The sequence below is a fragment of the Ambystoma mexicanum genome, chromosome 4q (genome assembly GCF_040938575.1).
Source record: "Ambystoma mexicanum isolate Mex_15411 chromosome 4q, UKY_AmexF1_1, whole genome shotgun sequence".
Taxonomy (NCBI): domain Eukaryota; kingdom Metazoa; phylum Chordata; class Amphibia; order Caudata; family Ambystomatidae; genus Ambystoma; species Ambystoma mexicanum.
Window position 1 is genome coordinate 42,111,535 of NC_090928.1, and position 25,143 is coordinate 42,136,677.

Consider the following 25,143-nt stretch of genomic DNA (forward strand, 5'->3'; position numbering starts at 1 on the left):
GATGGACAGAAGCAAACAAGTAATGAAGCATGGGGGAAATATGAAATGTAGCAACACAAAATAAAACGGGCAAGAAGTAAAGGTGGAAAGAAGGAAAGAAAAGAAGAAATAAAATATAAAAAGTGAAAAATTGAAAATTGTAATGAGGTAAAAGATTAAATCAACTAGGGGAAATAAGTGAAAAGCGAAAGAAAGGAAACTTAGATGGAATGAGAAGCAAAATAAAGAAGGGAATAGAATGATGGAATGAGGTAGAAACAACAAGGCATGGAATGGGGAGAATAGATGAAGGGAAAAGGGGAAAAAGGAAAGATAGATGCAAGTGAAGAAGGAAGAAACAAGAAAATTAGAAATAAAAAAAGGAAGAAAATGGAAACTAGCAATTAAAGAAAACCAAATGATAGAAGGAAAGACAGGAGGAAAGAGGGTCAAAATACACTACAAAATAATAAAACTATACAAAATTTATTTCAGATCAGTATTATTGCACTTCAGAACTGAAAAATGTTTCCAAAAATCATAACATGAATTGATATGTTGTAACAGCTCCCATTGCCTCTCGTTGTAGTGAGTTGTCCTGCAGTGATCAGTTGACTCAAATGTTTGATACTTTTAAAACACAAGCCATAACACCATACGAGGCAAGATAAATATGGCAGCCTCCATGAGACAACTGAGGGCTCATTTTCCAACTGTGCATTTTCTTTTTTTCACAAGTCCTTTAGTGTTTGCCAAGGTGCCATGGGTAATTACTTTAATGTTTAGAATAAAATAGATCATAATAGTTACCCTTTAAAACAGATTATGTCAGGCCTTCTAAAATTCAAAAGCAGCACAAATAAACCCAGCCCTAAACCAGGAGCAATTGTTTCACAGAGTTCCAGGTAAGTAACCAAGTATTTGCTACTTTGGGGGTGTTTTAAAAGTTATTCAAAGTTCTCCAATAGTGTTCAAAGATCACAATTTGTCACAATTGGTAATACTTTAAAGGTAGGTTTCGTGCAAAGGTAGAGGGCAACTACCAATACTGTTCGGACCTGGACAAGATTACTAAGGCCAGGTTCCAACCCTAAAGGCAACAAGGGTAGCTATAGAAACTGACTTTACGCCCAGGTTTAGGGAAAAGGGGCCGAGGAACTTGAAAGAAAGCGTGAAAACTGTCCCTCAAGCCCGTATCAGAATGGATGGACAGCAACCCCAGGTAAGTCGGGCACATTTGGGACAATCGCTCTCAAAGTAGGTTGCAGCACTGGAGGACCAGAAGTCTCATGTGCAGTGTGTTCTCCATTTGCAAACTGAGAGCAGTGTCTGGTCTCCGTCTGCAACCTCACAGTTCAAAATATTAAAAGGCTGAACTCAGGATGAAGAAGTAACAAGTTACTTACCTGTAACTGTTGTACTCCAGCATGGGTCTGGCATGGATTCACATGCAAACCCTCCCGCCTACCCCGCTGCGGCTCTTCTCTTGGTCCTACTGCCACATCACTTGCTACCAAATCGGAAGATGTCTGCCAGAAGAGGGACTTAGGTAGATGTCAGTCATTGGGTGGGGGCAGTATGACGCATTGCTCAGTGATTGGTTGTTAGGAGAAAGTTCAGAAATTAAACTGATTTTTCCTCTTTACTGAGGATTCCCAGTCTGACGACAAGGAATATTCATGAGCATGTGAATCCATGCCAGACCCATGCTGGAGAACAACTGTTACAGGTAAGTAACTTGTTCCTTCTCCAACATGGGGACTGGCATGGATTCACATGCTCATGAATGAAGAATACATAGCAGTACACACATGCACAACCACAGGAGGTGGCAAGGCTCAACATAAGCATCTCTCACCAGGCTCACCTTCAAGCGAACAGGTTGCGCAGCACTGCTTGGCCGACTCTGGACTCCTCCCTGGAATCCCTTTTGACGCAGTAGAATCTCATGAAGGTGTGCGTCGACCTCCACGTAGCAGCCCTGCAGATGTCCAGCAGGGGCACATCAGACAGGAACGCCATAGTTACAGCGATCCCTCTTATCGAATGGGCTCTCGGGAGGCCAGGCAATGGCCAGTTTGCCAAACGGTGACAATGGGTGATGCAGCCGGAGAGCCACCTGGAAACAGAAGCCTTGGAGAGGGCCTTCCCATGGTTCACAGGGCCAAAGTTCACAAAAAGTTGTGACGCCTTCCGGAAACACGTGCGGTCCACGTAGAACTTCAGCGCTCTAACCACATCCAGCGAGTGCAAAGTCCTTTCAGCCGACAGCAAAGGCGTCGGAAAAAATACAGGCAACACCAAGGGCTCGTTTAGATGAAAGTCCGACGGCACCTTGGCCATGAAGGAGGGGTGCATCCTCAGCACCACCCTTGTGTCGTGAAAAGTCAAATAAGGTGGCTTACAGATCAGGGCCTGAATCGCACCCATTCGTCATGCAGAGGTGATGGCCACGAGGAAAGCTATCTTCCACAACAAGAACTTCAATGGAACTGTCTGCATAGGTTCAAATGGAGGGCCCATGAGCCTCATCAGTACCACATTAAGCTCCCACGCCGGGGCTGGAGCCTTCACCGGCGGGATCGAACAAAACAGTCCTTTAACAAACTCCTTAACCAGATGGAGTGACCATAACGACGACCGTCCCGGAGATCTGGTGTAGTGGGAGATGGCCGCCAGATGAACTTTGATGGAGGCATGGGTCAGTCCTGCTCTGGCCAACGACAGCAAATATGGCAGCACCTGCGGAGCTGTGACTCGTAGAGGGTCGATCTTCTTTGTATGGCACCAAATGGCAAACCTCTTCCATTTATGTCTGTAGCATTTAAGAGAAGACGACGCTCTGGCCTTGACAAGTACCTCCTTGCAGTCTGCTGGGACACCATAACACCTGAAATCTAATGCTGCAGGAGCCATGCCTTCAGGATCAGCTATCCTGGTTGGTGGTGCAGATTAGCGCCTCCTTCCCTGGCGAGAAGATCTGCAACCACCGAAAGCTTGACTGGAGGGGACGCTGACATGTCAAGAAGGTCCAGGTACCATATCTGCCTCGACCGCGCTGGTGTGACAAGGATCATCTTGAACCAGGACCGCCTGAGTTGATTGACTAGTCAAAGAAGCAACGGCAACGGAGAGAACGCATAAAGAAACAGGGCGTCCCAGGGGAATGAGAATGCGCCCCCTATGCTCCCCGGCTGGGGAAACATGCTGGTGAACCTCTGAAACTTGGTGTTTGTTGATGTCGCAAATAGATTGATCTGGGGATTGCCCCATCTGTGGAACAGGTGATTCACTTGGTCCTGCCGAAGCTCCCACTCGTGGCAAGAGCGCAGCTCCCTGCTGAAAGTCAGCAATGGTGTTCTTCACTCCTGCCAGATGAAATGCGATGAGGAACATCCCCTGGGTGACAGCCCAGTGCCATAGGTCCTGCGTTTCTTTGGAGAGCGTCGGGATCTGGTGCCCCCCTGCTTCCTGATGTAAAACATTCTGGTGGTATTGTCAATGAAGACCCGCAATACCCTGCCTTTGAGGGACGGAAGGAAAGACTTGAGGGCCCAAAACACTGCCCATAGCTCAAACACGATGTGCAATGTTTTCTTGCGTGAAGACTTCTGGTGTGAGCTCCCCATCCTTCCAGGGAGGCGTCTGTCGTAACCGTCTCCTGGTGCGGTGGGGTCTGGAAATCCGCGCCTCTGGACAGAGGTGCACGAACGCCCCACCACTGTATTGCTGGACGGAAACTCTTGTTGAGTGGGATCTTGTTCTCGAAGCATCCCAACACTTATCCAACGGGCATCGAGGAACTCCTGTAAGGGGACGCATCCGTAGCCTGCACAGCCGAATGAGGTAGATGCAGGACAACATCATGGCAAGCAGAGACTTGATGGACCTCACCGTGGGGATCTTCATGGCCAACAGCAGTTATACCTTGCCCAAGATGGCCACTATCTTCTCCTCCGATGGAGACACCATGCACACCACTGTGTTGAGTCGGGATCCCAGAAACAGCGCGTCCTGCAATAGAGTCAAGCAGGACTTTGGATAGTTCACAGTGAAACCCAGATCCGTCACAGTAGAACGGTCCTCCGTGTGTGGTCGACGGCAATCTCCTTCGAACTGGCCCGAATGAGCCAATCGTCCAGAGAAGGGTAGATGTGAATCTCCTGCAGTCGCAGCCACGCCGCCACTGGGGCAAGGCACTTGGTGAAGACCCCTGGCGCCAACTTCAATCCAAAAGGAAGGGCCTTGAATTGGCAGTGCTTCCCTTGCACCACGAAACACAGTAACTTGCGGTGCCCCTTGTGAATGGGGATGTGGAAGTACGCATCCTCCAAGTCCAGCGACGACAGGAAGTCCCCCTCTTCCAGCTGTCTGAGCATGTGCTGAAGAGAGAACATCCAGAATTTTTGGGACTTTATGCATTTGTTTTGTTGACGAAGGTCGAGAATGGTCCTCCAGCCCCCGGTCTTCTTTTTGATGAGGAAGTACCTTGAGTACACTCCGGAGCCCCGGAGCTTCTTTGAGATGAGCTCTATCGTGCCTTTCGTTAGCATGACCCGCACCTCCAGCAGCAGCTGAGGGACGTGGTTTTCTTGCCGGGCTACTAGTGGTAATAAGGGACACTTTTGCTTAAATTCCAGGGTGTGTCAGAGAGCAAGAGCGTCCAGCACCCAACGGTCGGGGGAGATGGTCTTCCACACGCTGACAAAGTTCGCCAGCCGACCTCCCACCGGGGAGCACAGGTGGGGGACCGACACCACGGCTGGTTCAATACTGCTTGCCATCGAAGGGCTACCTTGGGGACCCTGGCGATAACAACGTCGTCCTCTGAAGGCCTTGGAGCAGCCCCCTGTTGGTTTCCTGGGCCAAAGAGTGGGAGGGTTGGCGGTAAGAAGCAGAGCTCCTGCCGAAACCCTTGGAGGAACCCTGGGACTTGCTGCCTGAGGGCCGAAAGGACGGCCTCTGTTGTTGAAGAGTGCCCAGTCAGCGCCGTCACCGTGTCCGTCTTCATTGCTTGCAGAGACTCATCCACAGCCTTCCCGAACAAATTGTCCTTGTCGAAGGGTATGTCCAACACCCTTGACAACCTACAACGCCATTTCGCCTTCCTGTAGAATTTCCAGTGCTTCTGACCTCTTGTCGTCGGGGAGGAAGTCCAGGATAGGAGCGATCTTGAATCACAGCTCCTGGTCGTAACGCGCTACGATGGCGAGAGCGTTGGCGGTCTTGATGGTAGTCACCGCAGAATAGATGACCCGTCGTCCCATGGCATCTAGCTTCTTTCCCTCGCTGTCCGGAGGGGTGGCTGCTGCCGAAGAAGAAGCTCCCGAGGGCTTCTTCTTGGCTGCTGCTGACACCACCAAGTCCAGAGATGGTTGGGTCTGCAAGCACTTGGCCGCAGAGTCCGGCACCCTGTGGCGATCCCTCTTCACCGGGGCCATAGAAGGGTTCTTCATGAAAGACAAACCTTTGTCCGAAATGTCATCCAGGAGCGGGACCAAGAGGATGGTCTTTCTCTTCGCCTCGCTTATATAAAAAGCCCTCCTCCTCCAGTGGGGTGGGCTGAAAATGTTCCGAAGCTCTGGAGATCATTGAGTGGAACGAGCCAATCACGTCCGGCAGGGAAGATCTAGTAGGTCCCCTAACCTGCCCTAGTCATCCGTGCCTGTGCCCATCGTCACTGTATCAGGATCTGTCTCATCCCTCTGGGGGTGAGGGGGCAAGGGAGGCAAGAAGGTGGAGGGTGCACTCTCCTCTTCTTGGACGGAGGCTCCCCCGTTGCCAGGTGGGTGGTGATGGAGGGGGGCAAGGTGGTGGGGGGGTTTTCCGGAGCCGGTGCCACTGGCGCGATGGGCATCCTTGTCTGAATCTCAGAGACCAGTGTATGCAGCACAGAGAATGTCAACCGAGAGGTCTCTAGGAGGTAGCTGAGGTGGGGGTGGCAGCTGAGGAGGAATAGGTCTATGGGGCACTGGCTGTGAGCCCAGACCCCCTGTCGCCATGCTGCTCTTCCTCGACTGTGTCCTCGTCGACTTCGGCAGCGCACTCGTCGTAGGGCCTGTTCCCTACGTTTCCTCCTCCCGGATGGTTTGCAGGCAGGCAAGCTACTTCTCAGAGGAGATATACGTACCCTGGAGGGCCACCGCACCCCCCTTTCTTCTTTTCTTCGCTTCCAGAGGTGAAGGTCTCGGGGAGATGACGGGCATCTTCTTCTCGGGGGTCTTCTCTATGGGCCGGAACGCAGCCTCCCTCATGAGAAAAAGGGACACCCTCGCCTTCGGGGCTGCGTCCTGCGGAGCTGCCTCGGCAGCCTTCGCCAGGGACGCCGCCACCCCCTCAATAGAAGGCTGGGCCTTCAGCGGGTGCACCTGGGCCTTCACGGTCAGGGGTCAGGGCCAGAGGCTTGTTCTGCTTGGCCTTCTCCTTAGGGGGGAGGGTCTGGACCCTGATCCCACTTGGTCTTCTCCGGGAGGGTGCACTTGGCCTTCTCCTTGAGTTTGCCCGGATGTTTTGACTTCCTCTTGGCCGAAGATCCTGAGTGTTGACTGGTGACGGAGGCTGGAGATGTTGAACGCACCCTGGCCGCTGCATAGCCTGTCGCAACGGTGCTCCCGGTGAAAGTGGACCCCCGTGGGGGGGCGCCCTCAAAGGTCTTAGAAGTCCGCTCATGCCTTCTTGGAACTGGGAGAGGCATGCTGCTTGGACCCACCCGGAGTAGGGGCCTTGGCCTGTACCCACTCGTTTAGCCACCTGTGCCGATCCTTCATTGTGCAAGGAGCCATCTCCTGGCAAAATGCACAATCCTCCTCCTTGTGCGTCGGGTACAGGCAGTAAGGACACTCGGAATGCTTGTTGGGAGCCGCAGCTGGAGCAGATCTTGAACAGGGGAGTTGAATCCTTCTCCTCCAACATGGTCCACGCGGCGTAGGCCTGAAGAATCTTCTGGAAGACTCCACGAAGAAACTCGAGGGGTGCTTAAGAATCCGAAAACAGGTCCTTGTTAATCAGATAGGTTGATCGATGGAGCACAAGGCCCGATTGACCAAAAAATAGAGTAATACTCTTCCAAAAAGTGAAAAACGCAGTAAAAGCTTGAGAGCTAATCACGAGGACTCCCAACACTTGAAAGTGCGGTAACAATATGAAGATTGCTGCCAGAGGAGGGGCTTAGGTAGAGGGCAGAATGACCCAGAGCTCAGTAATTGGTTGTTAGGAGAAAGACAGTTCAGAAATTAAACAGATTTTTTTTCTTTACCGAGATTTCCCAGCCTGACGATGGGGAATATTCATGAGCATGTGAATCCATGCCAGACCCCATGCTGGAGAAGATGAACTTCTGCTTCTGATCCTATAACATTTGGGGCCACAGACGAGATGAGCAGTTGAGCTGAACCTATCCCCCCGCCCACTCAACTTCCCGCAGAGGGACTACAGGCACAAAGCCATGGGACCATAAAACTCAGGGTCGAGCAAGACTCCAACAGAGCAGAGATGTCGGATAACCACATTGAGTGCAATGCAAATTTCACAGCACCAGCTTGTGCAGGACCCAGGCAACAGTGGCATTCCCTTCTTCTGATGATGGATGCCAGCTACGGGCCCATGACTTTCAGAGCTTCAGGAGGACACCTTTGGTGATGCAGGGCTCCAACCTTGTTAGGCCCATCAGTTAAAGGCAGGCAGGCCCTGTGGAACATCTCCAGAGTCAATGGAAGCACAGAGCTCTGTGTCTTTGGTATATGGCTTGGCCAATGGTTGTCCAGCGGAAATCATCCAGTGTCCTTCTGGGGACCAATCCACCCACTAATAATGGACAGCCATTATTATGGGATTGTAACGCTAACCTGGTATCCACGGGGACGTCACTCAACCTGTTCGGACCTCTTACGACCTCCAACCCTTCCCTAGAGGCTATTTGACTGCAGACTGGGCCTGAAACACAGGATTGGTAGAGTTTAACTCCCTATTGTCTCTGTGTGCTTGACCCCCTTCTTCCCCGGGGTCCAACCCTTCCCTTTGATCCACACCTCACCTTGTTTTTTTGGATAGTGTGCTCTCCATCCTGCCTTCAGCGCAGGGGCGTGTTGATTGATGCGGGCTCGTTGCTGCCTAGTTACTTCACTGGCAAGAGTCTGACAGGTAAGTATAATGAGTCTTTTGAACAGTTCTCTAACTTCGTTCCTTTCCTTCCTTAGATGATGGCCGGCGTCCGGGGATGGCGGCGTGCTGCTCAGATGAGTAGCGCTGAAGGTGAGTGAGAGCGCGAGGCGCGATGCACCCCTTTTGTATTTGCATTGAACTGAGTTCTTTTTCTGTGTCTTTTAGGTGCCGCGATATTTTCAGCGTGGATGCCGGTTATGAAGAACAAATGCAGTGGGTAAGCGCGGTATGCGACGCCTGCAGATGTTTCCACGCTAACCTGGAGTGTCTTTTCCCTCTTGCAGATGGATGAGAAGTTCCGGTGACAGAGTTCCCCCAGAGCGGCTGGGATTCAGGTAAGGGTTTGAAGCTTGTACAGTATTTAAAAATAAGCGAAGATTTGCAGAATGCTTACTAATGCCTTTTTTCCTGTTCTTTTCCCTTTTCCTTAGGAAGCGGCGTGCCGGGATGGGAATGACACCGCCGAAGATGCCCGCAGAACAGAAGGAGCGATGACTGATGGGCAGAAGCGCCGCAAGGTAAGGCTGTTCCTAACGGTGTTCTTGTTCTTGCAGGAGCTGAGTGCAGAAGAAAGATGCAGGCCTACTGGAGACCGATCCGAACACGGTTCAGAAACACGGTGCAGGTGCAGAAAACGCAAAGCATGATTCTCAGCCTGGGTGTGGCTTAGATAGTCTCTGGGTATACCAGGTGCCTCTGGGCTTAACCACACCCAAAAGACTAGACCGCACATGCAGTTCTGGGAACTGAAATATGGGGGGGGGGGGCATCCATCTTGTCCCCATCAAAGCACTACAAGTCCAATCCCCAATGTTATCCTATGGGAGTGAGTGAGTCTGGTGCCACAAGTGCCAGTTCTGACTCCAAGTGGGTCTTTGGAGGGATTGAGAGGCCTTTTTAGGGCTATGTAATTGATCGTGGCCTGGCTCCAGCCTGACATCTTGGGAGGGCTGGGGATTTGAGGGGCAGAAATCATGACAGGGATGTGTATTGGGGAAGTCTGCTGCTTTTTACCCAGCCCAAACCAGTTTCATGAATACCAAGGATACTTGCCAGTTTCTACCTAGAGCCCACAGAGGTGTGCTAATATATAGCCATTTCCTACCCCTGCCCTAGACGAAGATGTCCAGAAGGACAGTGAATCACAAAGCCTTAAACAATATGGCTGCCCGTTATAATCACTGTATATGTCAACAGCTGACATGCAGTAAAAAAATAAAAAGTGCACCAGTGAAACTAAAAAGGTCATTAAAAAAATGGTACTGATTTCTGGGCTCTGCTTAGTAAGAGAAAAAGTCCTAAAGAACAAAAAGAATGAAAGAATATGTTTTCCCTGCACCACTTTCTTTAAGGCGTTACTAATGCTACCATATACTTAAATGGTGGGCAGGGTCCCCCACACGGTTAGCCTAATGGACTGACCAGAGCTGCCAGAATGCAGTGAGTTATGTTATGGAGTGCGGTTTGGAAGGCCCACACTCTCAAAAAATAGGCAAGGGTCGCAAAGCAGTCAGCCGATATAGTGGAGGTCTCACTAAAGACAGGAAATATTTATTTGTGCAGCTTTACAAACACTGTCCCTATGCCCCTGTGCTCGACTGCAGGGGATTTTCAAATGTGCTGTAATGAGGCTGTGCCCCCGCTGTGATGCTCTTCACTCCTCTAATTACTTCATTACACAAAGTCCTACTCTTCCTCAGTCTGTAGACACTCATCCCATTGCCCATTTAAATTTGTTCAAATCCTTGCCCCAAAAAAGTTATGAGAAACATTTTCTCATGCTCCCAGACCATTCTCTGTCAACTACTAATTATAATCAAGAATTTTCAAAACACTATTCCAGGAACGATGAGAAGAAGAAATGTGACGAGGAACGTAAGCTAACATTGATTGTAGGGAAGTACCACTTAGTTCCTCTAGCTCGTCAGAGTCCTTGGTTAATGATGCTAAATCAGCCAATTTTTCTAGACCCAGCACACACCATCTTACAATAGGGTGCTGGAGGGGTTACTTAGCATCCCCTTTGTCTAGATTATCATGTAACATTTTTATGTTACCCTTTCCTTTATGAATGGCTTGTGGTAGTGGTTTACTTTTAACGACCGTGGTGGGCTTTTACTGCGGGCTGCGTTAGCAGCTACAGTAAAGCACCCAACGGTGCCATTTTTGTCAAAATGGCCCGGCCGTCTTTTTTCAACCTTTCTTTGTGGAAAGGTCCTTTTTGAGATTTACTGTATGTGCCAAACCAGGTTTGGTCCCATTGTTCATTTTGTCTTTTGCAGGATTCACGAGTGAAGCCCACCTCTGTCTTAGGGTGTCTGGCGGAGAAGGATGCAAGGGAGGTGCCCGCAACTCCCTGTGCTTAGTCTCCTAGAACAAAGGAATGCACTCTTAGGTGATTGGCCGGCTGGCTGTCCGGCAAGGACAGCCATACTGCTGGGTGACTGACAGGTAGGCTGGAATGAATGGGAGAACCCTGCATAAAAGGCAAGGCTTTTTGGCTTGGAAGGCAGAGTCGACCACTGGACAAAGGAATCCGAATAAGAACTTGGAAGAGACGCCTGCTGAAACTCCTGGACCGTTGGTTTGCCCGGTGAAGTCCTGCTGCTGTGTTGAAGCTCCGAATTCGCCTTGAGTGGAGAAGCCCTGCAAAGACGACTTCTACCCTTTAGTTGGTGGGACCAATCAACTCCAAAGTAAGCCCGTCTGGACATCCGATCGAAGCTTGTTGTGTTTCCACTGCAGTTGCTGCTGGAACCGAAGAGCCAGGGAGTAGAACACCAGATTGTATGTGTTGCTTTTAAGTTGGCCAAGAGCTCCAGGAAGATCCTCCGGACTCCTAGGAAGCAGGACTGACCAAGCCTGAGCAACCTCAACAGACTGCTGGACCCCAGATGCAAGGAAAGCCCATCTTCACAGCCAAGAGTCTGCAGTGGTGCTATTTGCCGAGACGTGAGGAGCTGAAACCGTGAAGTCGTTTTTCTTCTAACCAAAGGTACTGTAAAGTCTAAGAGAACTTACCTCTTGTTGTGTAACCTCACTTGTTCTCAGTTGAGACTTGTGTTGGTTGCTTCTGTAGAGTTGCAAACCACTTCTTTACCTCACGCGCCTAATCAGCTTGTGGCCCTGCTTTGATTTCTTCCTTTCTACAAAGACTTCTAAAACATTGTGCAAGACTTTTACCTACCTGCAAGAATTGCTTCAGCTCACCTAGACTTTTGCCCAATTGACTTTGGCCGGGCCTGGCTCCCTGAATGACTCTTCTTCCCTCTCACTGTTTGTTTTGTCTTTCATCCAGGAAGGGGTTAACTTACTTTGCATTGGGGGGGGGTCACCAAAGGTACTTACCTGCTTCAGAATATTTGTGAGATCTCTTGTTTTGCTCCAATAACCCTTTTCTTTGATATATTCCAAGTATTGCTCTAAATACCACAGTAAAATATTAATGTCCATAGTGTGCTAGCTATTGAAGTCACCTGAGGGTGTAGGAAATGTCTATGTGCCATCCCAAATGGGCACCTGCTGATTTAGAGAAACTAAGAGTGTGTATTTTGGAGTGTATTCGTGTGTTGCCATCATATTGCCCCTTCTGGAGAAAGCTTACTCAAACTGATAAATAAATTAATGATTGTTTAATCAAGAAACCTTGTGTGTAAGAGTTTATTTGAATACTGTCAATCTCTGTGTAACTCCCCTACTATTCAGATTGACTCATCTTGAGATAAGCCTGGCTGCTCAACACGCTACCAACCTGTGTAGTACAGGCCTATACCAATGGTTGGTTTACCTTTTGCCAAGAGGACAAAGCTGGTTTAGTCACCCACAGGGTTACTAGATACAATCTTGCCTAACACTGCATTCCGATTGTGAAAATGGAGCCGCGTAGTAATCACATAGATCGTAAATCTATGTGTTTTTGCCTCAATACCTTCTTTGCAACTGCAGCTGACACCCCTCCCCACCCCCACGAACCCATTTTACCGTATAAGCAGACTGTGGGACACCCCTGCATTCCCTGCACCCCATATACGGTACAATGGGATTCAGCTTTTTCATTACTGCTGAATGCAAAGCAAATGTGCATTTGGCTATTTTTTCGTGCAATTATGGAGCGAGTAGTGAAGAGCAAAGCAAGCAAAGTTCCTAGGAGGCCCAATCCCGTAATCTTAGGGGAAGTCCCACAGAGATCCTTGGCCAGAACTCCACCGAACACAATCAGGTAAGAGAGGTAGGATTAGCAATTTGCACCAGTTAAACCATATGGAGGTGGTGGGGGGGGGGGGGGGTAATAGAAAAAGGTATGTTAACTCACCAACCACTTGTACTTCGTTTCTGTCAGAAACCACTTCTGAGGCTTCTAAATCTGGTGGGCTCATTTACTTAGTGTCTAGGTTCAATTAGAGGAGGGTTTGCTGGTGCAGAGGTCACTTTCGGCACTGGGATTTAAGGTCTGGCTAGTGGACAGTTCTGTGATCTGGAAAGACGGTTCCTGGCACTATGAAAAAAGGACCACTACCATGCCGATGACCTCAGAGGACCCACATGACACGATGCAGGTGGAAAATAGATGACCACCCAGATCAGGCGGAGGAAGAGGACATACGCGGCATAAACAAAAAGGCTGGTCCTTCAAGGACCCCCTCTGCACTGGAATGATGCAACTGAAAGGGAAGGCCTCTTGTGTCACTCTGAGGGTCTGGCGAGTCCCCAGTCTGAACTCAGGATGGCGAACAGTGCAGCGAGGTAGCCCTGTGGGAGCTAGTCGGTCCACAGTGTGGTCTAAGACTTCCGACAGCTTCCAAGGGCAGGGCTTGAAACTGGTTGTTCCCATCAGTCCACGGTCCACGGGTCTTCAGGAGATCAGACAAAGGAGCAGGGCTGTTTTCGGCAGGACGGTTGCTGAAGGAAAAGCTGGTTGGCTGCTACAACGATCTGCAGGTTTTCAGTGGGGTGCTTGTCTTCAAAGGGGTCTTGGCACCAATTATCTGAAGAATTACCAAAGGAGTCGGCCCTTTATACTAAATTTTAGCTGGAGTTGCCTCTACCGCCTGCCCATGCCCACCAATAGTAAGGATCTGTACCATTCTAACTGGCAGGGGCTGCCCAATCATGATCAACTTCTGGCCACTACATCTGCCCAGCAACAGAAACAACATGGCCAGAATATTTGCTGGGGCCAGACAGTCCCAGCCTCCCCGCATTCAGCTACAAACACAACCCTGCTTTGCCCAGGAAAGGGTTTGTCTTGTATTGAATATCTGGCCTTTTGATGGCAGGAAGAAGGCCAAAAGATAAGATCGCCAAAGGAAAGGGCAAAATCTTGTGGCACGGCTGCCATTTTAGGATATAAGATACCCTAAAAGGCATTATGCATTAAAAAGCAAGTGTGTACACAAAGTTTTTTAAAAAACAGTGTAGAAAAATATGTGCTGCCCGCAGCCCATCCCGGAGAAATCATGCAAGTAACCATAAACTTACTAAAGAAAAAGAGGACCTGCAAACAATCCTTCTCTTGTCATGCACCCACCCCTCTTGAACTCAATCCGGAATCGACTCTGAATGCCTCCATGATTCTCCAATTTCGCAAATCTCTCAAAACACCACTTTTTCAATACCCGACCAAGCACTAAACTCAAGGAAAGCACAGACCAACACACAGACCACAACACACAGCACTGCACTGCTGTTAAAAGATTCCAGTGCCCCCAAAACAGATCAACTAAGCAAGGGAAGTAAAGCAAAAACGATTTACCCATCTACAAAAGTCAGGACAAGTTCAAGACAGCAAAAAGTTGGAGGTTCCACAGATGTCTTTGGACGGATAGCAACAAAAAGAAAATATTACCTGACAAAAGGCATACAGTCCTTCTCTGGAGCCATCATTGCCTTGGCTTTGGGTGATGAACCCTGGGAATAAGAACACTGTTTGGGTTCCCCTGGGACGATTGGAATTGGTAGCTGCCCCTTCCCTTTGCAGGAAACCTACTTTTAAAATCATAGACTGGGTTTCGGACACTAATACTATATACAGCACTGAGCCCCTTTATTCCAAATGAAAAATAGTTAATAACTCCTTCAGAGTAGTCAAAGAATAACTAATTTACCTTGAACTTTGTGAAACAATTGTTATTAGGTTAGGGATAGGACTAATTATGTTTAGCTATTTTTGAATGGCATTGCCTTATAAATGATAAGGCCTATGATATCTTTTTCTAACCCCACTCAGCTTTAATCAATTGCAAATGTTGCTATTTGAAACTGTCTAAAATGTGGTATAGATCCAATTCTGAAATAGAGAAGGTGAAGTATTCACAACCTGTCCTTACTGTTTTACTTAGTGTATTTTCCCAATGTATATATTGTATACCAAAAGCCTGAATTGCACTTTACAGGAAACTACATGTATACGATGTTATAAAATGTAGGATTGTTCATGATTAACACTTACAAGCGTATAATATTTTCGGTGTTCAAATCTATTGAAGTATTTAACATTGATGGTTCAAAGCTGAAGAAAGTTCACAATCTTATACATCATCTCAGGACTCATAATGGTTAGTATATCAGAGTCTTTTTGGCCTATTTCAGTGCATATTATACATTTTTACACAAGAAATCCATAATTCATATCCTCACAACCCTTGTATGAGCTAGCAAGCTTTAATGTTATACAAAGAGCCTGCCATGATTAAAGATGTTCGGTCCGAAATGCATTTGCCACGTATTCTGCCACCCACGCATACATAATGGAGCACTGTTAATAAAGAAACTTTTTTTTTGGATATGAAAAAACCAAGATATAATATTGAATTTCTACATATGAATGTGCTGTAGTATTTACTATGAGGGTGTAACCAAAACTGTATGGGGTCCCCAAGTTTTGTATACATGAATCCCATTCTGGACACACCAGACTGTTTATGGGTATACAGTGTTTTACTTAACTAAGTGTTCCGATTTAATGCATCAGGACTGATAAATGATACTTACCTGTGTGGACAATCTATTATTATTATTATTGCTCGATAATCCCTTATTTTCTGTGAATTTTTCATTACACAGACCCCTGATTTACTTAAGTCTTACTGCTCAGCCTGGTTACCAAGCGAGAGTCTGCTTAGACCTTTGTGGTAAAACTTTGCAGATCCACTAAAGGTTGGCTTCTCCAAACCCTATACCATTATAAGTTCTGAAACAAGCTCTAAAATACACTATTAGGGTTCCTTTGTGAGGAACGTCTTGAGGAGGATTTTATTTAGTTCTCTCTAGAAGAAAATAAATGAAGGGGCAAGCAAAGTTCATTCATCTATCAGTTTTGTGATGTGATATGTGACAAATCTGGACAATTGATCCCTTCTCCCGTGAGGGGAGCAACCCTCTTTGAAGATAGGGAGGTGAGTCCAATACACAACACCCCACCGTTGAGGTCTGAGCAAGCTGGACCTCAGTGGGAGTGACTCCCCTCTTGGGGACAAGGACTCCGATTCCAGCATGGAACTCCCTGTCCAAACCACCCTTATGCATATACGGATTTTGGAAAAACGGATGCATTCCCTATTACAACTATAATTCACAAAGATCCTTTGTTGACCCTTTTGGCTTCAAGTAATGTTGAATATCGCATGAGTGCCATTATCAATGAAGACTGACAACCTTTCCTTAACTCTAATGACATATATAAGAATGAAACCAGAGCAAATTCTAAGCAGAGGCAAGCCCCTGGAGCATTGGCATCCTGAAAGGGTGAAGCCACGTCGAAACAGAGCAAGCAGCATGTTTAGCGAGAATCCTGCTAGCTGGAGGCTGGAAGATGGGTACCTTGACCTCGTAAGTGACTCCATCAAGGGGTAAGCAAGGGCAGAGAGACAAGCTTCTTCTTGTGTGGCGTGACCACTGAAGAGCAGTGGGGGGCCTGATGCCCATCAACGAATGCTGAGACCGGTGAAAAGAGAGGACCCCGAGATCCCGATGGCGCCAACCACCTTTCCTGCCGCCAGATGAAAGGACGAGGAAAGAGACTGTGTTAAGGAGAGCAAGATCCATGACTGCAGGTTTCCCAGGGCACCAAAACTGACACAAGTATGAAATACTAAGAGATCGGAATGGGCACACGGCCCCACTACCCTAGAGGGAAAGGGATACGAACACTGTGATGCAAGGCTGGAATAGCCGACGAAATAATGAAAAAGAACGAAAAAGGCACACAGCCCCACTATATGAGAGTGGAAAACAGACTATCTCAAAACTGAAATAAGTAGTATCAAGGAATCACAAAGATTGGTCCTATGTTTAAAGGGAGTGACATTGTAAGTTTGGACAGCAAAGTGCATGAAATAACGGGAAGCGACCAAGACATATTTCTGTCACAAGAAATAAGATATTTTCCTCAGAGTTATGATACTTGGGGAAGTCCCAACGCTACAAAGGTGGGAAAGAAAGAAGTCTATTTTTCAAGTCGTCCTGGAAGGACTGGTATATTGAAAAACAAACTGTTTACTTTTTAAAGGGAGAGAGAAACCCATACCGACTATAGTTCTTTTCAAAAAGGATTTCATACTGAAACAGTGAAGACAAGCTACAAGAAACAAAAAAAGTGAGAAACAGTCATCTACAAGTGGGCCAGGCAGAAAGTCCATACCGAGGCTATTATACAAGCCTCTCCTCTCCTTTTAGTTAGGTGTTTGTTCAAAGTCGTAGGACCAGTTTATTTCTTCGGGTTCAAACAAAATACTTTATTTGGACTTAATGTGAACCCTTAGCTTTACTTTTGTTAGGGAGGGAACTTCCCTCATAGATATAGGGTAAGTTAGGAGATTTTCTTTTATTTTAAATAAAACCCTTTTGAACATATCATTAAGTTGTCTAACTCCTCCTTCCGGTTCACCACAGGTAGCACAGACAGAGAGCACTTTTCATGAACCAAAGTTGGTGGTTTTGTTCAGAGCAAGTCAATGAGGACACATAATTCAATATCCTATGGGCCATATGCGACTCCAGAATAAAGCAGGTATTTGAGACTCTGCGTATAGCTGTGACAGCTCTCATGTTTCTGTCTAAGAATGTAAGTACGCACTCCATGCAACGTGTACAAGGTTGACAACCAGGCTTAGACCTTTCTTACTTTGCTAAAAATTCAAGTTCACTGATGAGGAATATAACATACATTTGCTGACCTGCATGACTCATGTTTTCTAGATACAAGAAGGTGTACATGGATTACAGATAGTGGTCTGCCTTTAAAAACATAAGCTTTGCAATTTGTGCAAACATACATACGAAATAAAGCTAGGTTTACTATTGGGAATAAATATTTTGTAATGCAGCTTCAAGAAGTGTTTTCAACTGGGCTACCTTTGTGTCTATTGATAGATCACGCTGTGTGAAAAACTGGTCTAACAGGAGAAGACCAAAACAGTCTTACTCACTATTATTACAAGCAATGCATCATAAGGCCACGCCAGACCTCAGCATACCTGAATTACTCCTTCCATCATGCTGACCATCTTGTGCACTATCGCAATGACTTTGTGAGTGCGCTCTGCAGGGTTGATGTCAGGTCTGTACTGGTTGGACAGTACATACCGGCAGGTCATGTACAACACATAGGTCGGGGATAGTTTGAAGTGGACAGTAGAACTATTTGTGTAGTTGATGATCGCAGACAAGAAGGCATCTTCGGCTGTAATAGAAGAAAAGAAAAAGTGTAAAACGCAAACGTAGACAGGACAAGGAGTACCCCAATATTTAGATAGCCTGTCAATTGCCTGAAAATATACCAATTACATTTAAACATTTCACTGTCATGGGTATTCCAACTACTGAAGATGTCCTCTGTATTCAGAAAAACAATTGCTTTATTTGTACTGCTCAGACAGAGAAGCCTTGGATATTTTCCCGGCAAAGCCACAAAACTGTCACCATTGATTACATGTGCTAGCATCGCCAAGCTATTAATGAGAATTGCACAAAAGTGATGAAGCACTTTAACCCTTTGAATGACATGCTAGTTGTAAGGGAGAATTCTCAGAAATGTGCTCATTTCCTTCACGTTAGAGCCCCCAGCAACTTTGCTGGATTTTGAGGACTTGTTTTTTTCCCTGGAGAGAGTGTGAGCCTTTTTCCCCACTCTCTCATGTATTTTGATATGTGTTTTACTCTTGTCTTCTTTGGTTATGGAGATTTTGATAACTCCTTAGGCATCATCTTTTTATTGTTGTGTCACACAGCACCTTGAGTGCAGTGGCACAGGGGTCTTCTTTGGACTTCCCAAGGTTTACATACCTTCTCTGGGATGAACTACTGTTCGCCAGAGAATGTAAAGTTAAAATAACTTTACTAGTCTTTTTTAAATTCATAGACCCAGCACACACTATCTCTTCCTATAGAGTGCTGGAGGGGTTACTTAGTATCCCTTATGTCTAAACACTTTTGTAGCTGTCAAAAGCTACCCTTTCCTATTGAAATGGCTGGTGGCAGTGGTTTTATAACGAACTACCATGATTTTTCCCGACGGCGAACACCGGTAGCTAAAAATCGGGGCCGCCATGTTTTTCAATATTGCGCCCAAGACCCTCTATATAAAGAGACTCTGGTCATCTTTTTTCACCGTTTCTTTGTGGAAAGGTCCTTCTGGAATTTAACTTTGCGCGCAAAACCAGGTTTGGTCCCTTTGTTCGTAAGCTTTTGGCGGGCTCAGGACTGGAGTGAGGGAGGTGCCAGAAACTCCCTGTGCTTGGTCTCCTCTGAGACCCAAATGCACTCTGGAGTGATTGGCTGGCTGACTGTCCGGCAAGGACAGCCACCCTGTTGGGTAGGTGACAGCTAGGCTGGAATGGATGGGAGAAACCTGTTTAAAAGACGAGTCTCCAGGACTGGAAGGCAGAGTCGAACACTGGAACGAAAGAACCGAAGACTAGCTTGAAGAGGATTCTGCTGCAACCACTGGACTGTTGGTTTGCCCGGTGAAGCCCTGCTGCACCTCCAAATTGTCAGATCTCCATTCGACAGAGAAACTCCTTCAAGGCTGGTGAGACCAATCAGCTCAGAAGACACCTGGATACCATTCTCAATGCTGGTTAAGGTTTAGCAATGGAGAGGGAAACCAGTTTGTGTCTTGCAACAACGGCTACTGAACCAAAGTGTTTGCTCCGGCGACAACAAGGCCGAAACATGTCTGGGGTTGCTTGGTTTTCTGTGCAGAGGGGACCTGGCCTAGCAGTTCGGGCTGGGCTGCTACCATTGGTGGCGGCAGCTGACTGATTTGCACATGGCTGGACCCCTTTTGCAATGGCTCAGACGGGCTAAAAAACGGTGGTGTGGAAGGTTGCCCAGAGCAATTGCCAGTGGTTCAGATTCATTCGAAACCTTCCACCCATCACTTTTGTGGTCACATATTGACTTTGGCCTGCCCTATTGAATTGAACTGACCCTCCTGGTACACTGAACCTTTGCTTTGACTAAAAGAAGTGTTTTCTAATCCATTGTACAAACTTATGTTTTTCTACTCCTATTGAAAGTAATTGAAGTGCCGTTTGGCTCCTTTTTCAGGGGAGCTCAAACTGTCCCTACAACTTAGAGTTTGTTACTGTAGTGTATTGGTGTTTAATATTGAGATGATTTCTACTAGTGAATGTTTTCTAAATGATTGTGTAAATAAATGTTTAAGTATTTTTTTACCAAGAAACCTTGAGTGTAAGTGTCTACTTGAACCACTGTGATTGTGATACTTCTGTGTAACTTCCTTTACTGCTCACATTCCCTCTTGAGATAAGCCTAGCTGCTCAGCTCGCTACCAAAAAGTGTGTGGTACAGACTTATACCAAAGGTTGGTTTTTGCTTACACCTATAGTCCTAATTGCGTGTAGTGTTCCCAGAGGGTACTGCATGCAATTCTGCCTAACACTAGTTAAGTGTAATACTCATGTCTGCTAACAGGGCCTCTTGCACACTATGCTGGCATCGTCGAACCCGATGTTTCCTATTTCTGCTCTTTTGTATATATGGCATTTTATAGAAGACCAAATACAATATTTTGCCATATGTTCCTTAATTCTACAATGGTTTGATGATTTTCTCAAAGGGGCATAAGAACATTACTGGGGCACTGGATAATATAATGTCATACATTGTGTGTTCACCACGACCAGGGAAACAATATCAGAGAAAAATCTACACATTGTTGGTACACAAATTTTTCTTCAAAAAGCACCAGTGCAAACCAACGGACCTAAATGAGAGACAATCTGGTTTTAAGACCCTTAATGAATCTATACAAGATTGTCAGAACATTCCCTCAGGCCGGCTGGCTAATAATATCTCACTGCAAATACGTCATGATGTTTGACATAATTTACAGTTGTTAAAAGTATTGTCAGACAGGTATGGCATCAAGAGAGACAGAGAAAGATGATCTTTCAAAACTTTTATTTACTAAGTTCCCAGGGTTGGTGTATTGCCTAACTGGCCCCAACTCTAAAGGGATGGCTCCCTTAACTGATGTTTTAAGGGCTGTCAAAGTCTGAATGTCCAAAGTAAAAATCTGTCTGTCTACACCTATGCTTGCCCTCACTCTTTGACAAAATGTGTTTGGAAGTCTTTTAAATGAACAATATAGTGGTTCAACAGAAAATATGAAACCAAGGTTGGTTCCCGGTGGTCTTTTGGCCTGGTGTAGGTTGGTGAGTTTTCATAAAAATGATTTTAATCAAAACAAGGCTGTTCATAAGACCTTCTCCACAGTTCTTGCAGTAGTCTAAACACTTGCAATGTCTCAAGTTCCTTGGGATTCCCTTCCCCAAGCATTAACTCTTACAAGTTCAAAACATAACAAAAAGAAATACACAGTTCCTCTTCAAGTTTCTCAGAGTTCCCTTCCCCAAGCTTCAATTCCTTCAGTAACACAAAATAATAGGTATTCCACTTTGTTATAATTGTATCATTATAATTAGTTATTTCTAACGTGCTTACTACTCAGAAGTTTCTAAGCGTGGACCCGGGGAATAGAACCTGTGTTGCTCTGCATCGTCTTGCTTCCAAGGCAAGTGAGTTGCCCCTGAGCTATCCTCCCGAGGACAGTTAGGCCTCTCAGGATCCCCTTCCACGGGCTTAGGTCCCTTTTGGCTTCAAACACAAGTTCAGCTTGTCAGAATGTACCTTTCTCTACCATATAGTTCTGGGGGTAGCACCTCAAAAACACCAGGTTCTTTGCTCCTCCTAAGCGCGACCACTCTTATCTTTAGCCCCCCTCTTTATTCCTTGCTCTTCCTTTTTAACCTTTCACCTTCAGGTGCTTCCAGGACCCCTTGTTTTCCTTTGTTTCCTTTGCTTCTTTCTCGTGCACACTTGCACCTTCCTTGCTTTATCTTCTCTGTATTGTGCCTCTTGCACAATTTACACACTTTTATTCTTAATCTCCTTTCGGGTCGCTCATGACCTCTTATTTCTGTCTTTCCTTGAAACAGTACCAGCTTCCCTTTGGCTGCAGCAATGTTTGTTTTGCAAGTAGGTCTTCTTCTTTATTACATAGGTCCCAGACCCCTTTAACTTTCTCATATAAGCGGGACGCAGGCGCCTTTGGTCTTCTCATATAACTTGGCTTCTCACTACAAGTTCCACAATGCCACTCTCCCTATGGACAATAGTGGACTTAAAGTTCACAAAAGGATTCCTAGCTTGTCTTACTTTCAATTTAAAGTCTTTTCACTTGCTTTCTGTTTCATGCCTCTTTATAGTCTATCACTTGCTTTTCGCTCTGGGCCGCTTTACCGTCTGTATCTTTCTCCCGCTCCGCTGTAGTCACACACACGCCCCTGAGTTTCTCTCTCATTATCTTTCATGAAGCTCACCGGGCAGCATTCCCTTGACAGGAAGTCCCTTCAGGATACACATGGTTGAGGTCAGGGTCTCACCAACTGCCCCTCGGAAACCCTTGGGGCCAGCACAGGACCCATGGGAAAGAGCACTATACTGAACGCAGTCAGCAGGATGCAGGCAGCCTCCCTCCGGGCATGATTCTCTCACTGCGCTGCAGCCCCTCACCAACACCAGGCCAGCATATCGGCACACCGCTCTCCTCCAGCCTTCAGCTCCTGCCACTCTGCTCCTTGGCTTCTCTGGTCCGGACAGCATCCTCAGCTCACTCCGCTTCCACTGGCCGACAGGTCTGGGAACAAGAAGTGATTCCCTGCTAGACTCAGCCACACAGCCTCCTTCTGCTCTCCCAACAGCTTCTCACCCCGCTCCCTGAGCAGTCTCTTTTTATACACCTGTGTTATATCAATGGGCTGCAGATGTGTGGTCAGGGCTGGGTGTGCCTGACCTCCAGTACTCCAATTAACAGGACATGCCTGTCCTTTAGTACTTTAAGAGAGTGAAGTGGAGTCAAGTGTGAGTGATCATTGTTAAATGCCTGACCCTGCCTGACTATTAATGGGACAACCTAATGATAACTGGTGGCAGTCTTCTCTTTGTTTCTCAAGGTGTTTCTCATAGGTAATCCTCATTACCCTCAGTTGCCCCTTCTTCCAAGTATTAGTCGGAAATTGATAGGGAGAGATGAATTGGGATTCATGGTTATTTAAATTTACTAGAATACTATTAGGTGATCGACAACGGAGATGGGAACATCCTCTAGCCTCGTTTTTATTTAATGAGATAGCTTCCCCTTGAGGTGGAGTATTCCATCTCTCTGATGTTTTATTACACAAGCATGGGTCTTGATAGTATTTTCCCGTGGTCTAGATGGGTAGCAGGTGAATGGATATTAATATCACGGTGCTGTATCTGTTGTACTCGATCTCTCTTCTCACCCAATCTCATGTACTTAACTCTTTTCCTCCTCTTACTTGGAACCATAAATAATGGGTTTTGAGAAAGGCGAGACACTGTTAGGGTGAAGAGTTCCAAAAGGGTTTGTTCTCCCTAGCCGTCCAGCATATTTTATCTTCCCTTTTTGTGAGGGGAAGTCTATGGGTAGGATGCGAATCGGGTGACACTATCCCATGAACAACAAGGGTGGGTAGGATGGATTGGGGCAAAGAACAGGGGGATACCATGTCCCGCCTCCAGATGCCCTCCCTGAAGACCCCTGCCCATGCAATCCTCCCTCGCCGGTCCGCCCCCAGGGTTGGGATCCAAGAGTGATGGCCCTTCCCTGGGTACCCGAGCAATGGATGCCCGGGGACTACTTTTGAGAACATCCTCAGGTTTCTCACAGTATGCTCTTCCATCACAAACTGGATGGACTTTAGATTTTTGGACAGAATTGTCAAAGGGGGCTACACCATGTTGTATGTGAATGTTGTATGTGCTGGTGGGAAAGTCGAGTGGGAAGAATTAAAATATTTAATTGTACACTGGCTTCCCTCTAAACTCAAATCAAGTTGATCTTTCTGACACTAGAGAAGCAAACCCTGGGAAGAATTGAGACATGGAGGTCGGGAGGAAGGAGTCAGGCTAGGGTGCACATTAATGACTTTCTATTTCTCTACTAAATCTGCCCCATCTCTATCTCTTGTCATCTTCCTATAGTGTTAACACCAATCTGGTGGGCCAGACAGATCAGGTGTTATCGGCCTTGGGCCAGAGTTAAAGGCCTGGGTGCGGGGCAGGGGAAGCAGACATCCGGTTACATGGAATGTGGGCTGAGATTAGCAGTTTCAGTCCGCAATCCAAGGAACCGATTGGCTGCCTCCCCCACCCCGGGTACTAATATACCTTTTCACAACCTTTTTTAATTAGCCTCCGACAGACTCCAGCTTCACAGACAATAACATCCAAGTGCAAAGACGTATTTGTGATCCCAGGGAAACTGCATGAAGAGCGCACTCAGCTTTGTGTGATGGGTGTACCCTTATATTAGTGATAGCTTTCAACAAATAAAAGACAAAGAAAATCGGCAAAGCATATGCAACAAATCGCAATTTCGGCAGTCCACTAGTCTACCTTCGTTTCCCATTCCTACATGACACACACGAACAGCATTTTCAATAGACCTCTGCGACATTCTTAACATGAGAACATTTCAAGTGCAACAAATCAATTCAGTCATCTCACTATCTCACGAGGCTATGAAACATACCTTCAATCCTTTGAAGCAGCCTTTTAAAGGGGAATATGCACAATTCATATAACCTATAACACAACATGGCTCCCGTGGGAAAAGAAAAACCACTGTGGACTGTAATCAATCAGTGGACATTCTTTATCCTTTCATATTCGTCTATTCTGCATACACGCAGGTAGCCATCGGTGGGTGGAACACATCACAAAAGTGTACAGCGCCGAATCTGTGCACAACCAATGGATAACCACAGAGTATTATGAATATTGCCAAGAATGGTATATATGAAGTACCCAACTTCAGCCCTTATCCCTCCAGCACATTCACTTCAAAACGTTCAAAGTTACATCTTCTGTGATTGTGCACACACTAATGAAACGAGTGGCTAACATGCCACATATTTCTGCTCCTAACTCTGTTCTCTAGTGAGATCTAATTGACTTACTGAAAACAAGGCTACTCTTTTCCAGCAGATAAGGCTACCATTCACTATTACAAAATTGTAAGGTATTTTGTACAGTGCAAAGTGCACCATCAATGTGCTTCTGGCAACGTGTCTAGAAGATGGTTGGGAAACTGCATGACCTGGATATGAAATAAGCTGTTGAATCGTCAACTTTTAAAGAATGTCTTTAGGATCATATGTTTGGGTGTACCATGGGATTTGATAATGAATGTGGTTCCAGAATTCCAAGGCAATAACTACAAGGTATTTTTAATGTACCCTCCCAGGGTGTGAGTGAGAATTCTCAGAAATGTGCTAATACCCTCCACCTAAGAGACCCCGAGCAACTTTGCTGGATTAATAGGACTTGGTTTTTTTAACCTGGCGAGAGTGAGACCCTTTTTCCCACTCTGTCATGTATTTTAATGTGATTTCTAAACTTAGTGTTTCTTTTGGTTATGGAGCCTGAAAAACTCCATAGGCATCATCTTTTACATTG

General features: G+C 46.5%; 1 protein-coding gene across 12 annotated transcripts in view; it reads right to left on the bottom strand.

Moving 5' to 3' along the window:
• The window catches only part of AFDN (afadin, adherens junction formation factor), a 2,107,422-nt gene that overhangs the window by 969,059 nt on the left and 1,113,220 nt on the right, over positions 1 to 25,143 (bottom strand). For all 12 annotated transcript variants that reach the window (XM_069607417.1, XM_069607414.1, XM_069607416.1 and 9 more), the window contains one exon: positions 17,613 to 17,818. In XM_069607417.1, the coding sequence (XP_069463518.1) occupies positions 17,613 to 17,818 (206 nt within the window). The remainder of the gene's footprint in view (positions 1 to 17,612; positions 17,819 to 25,143) is intronic.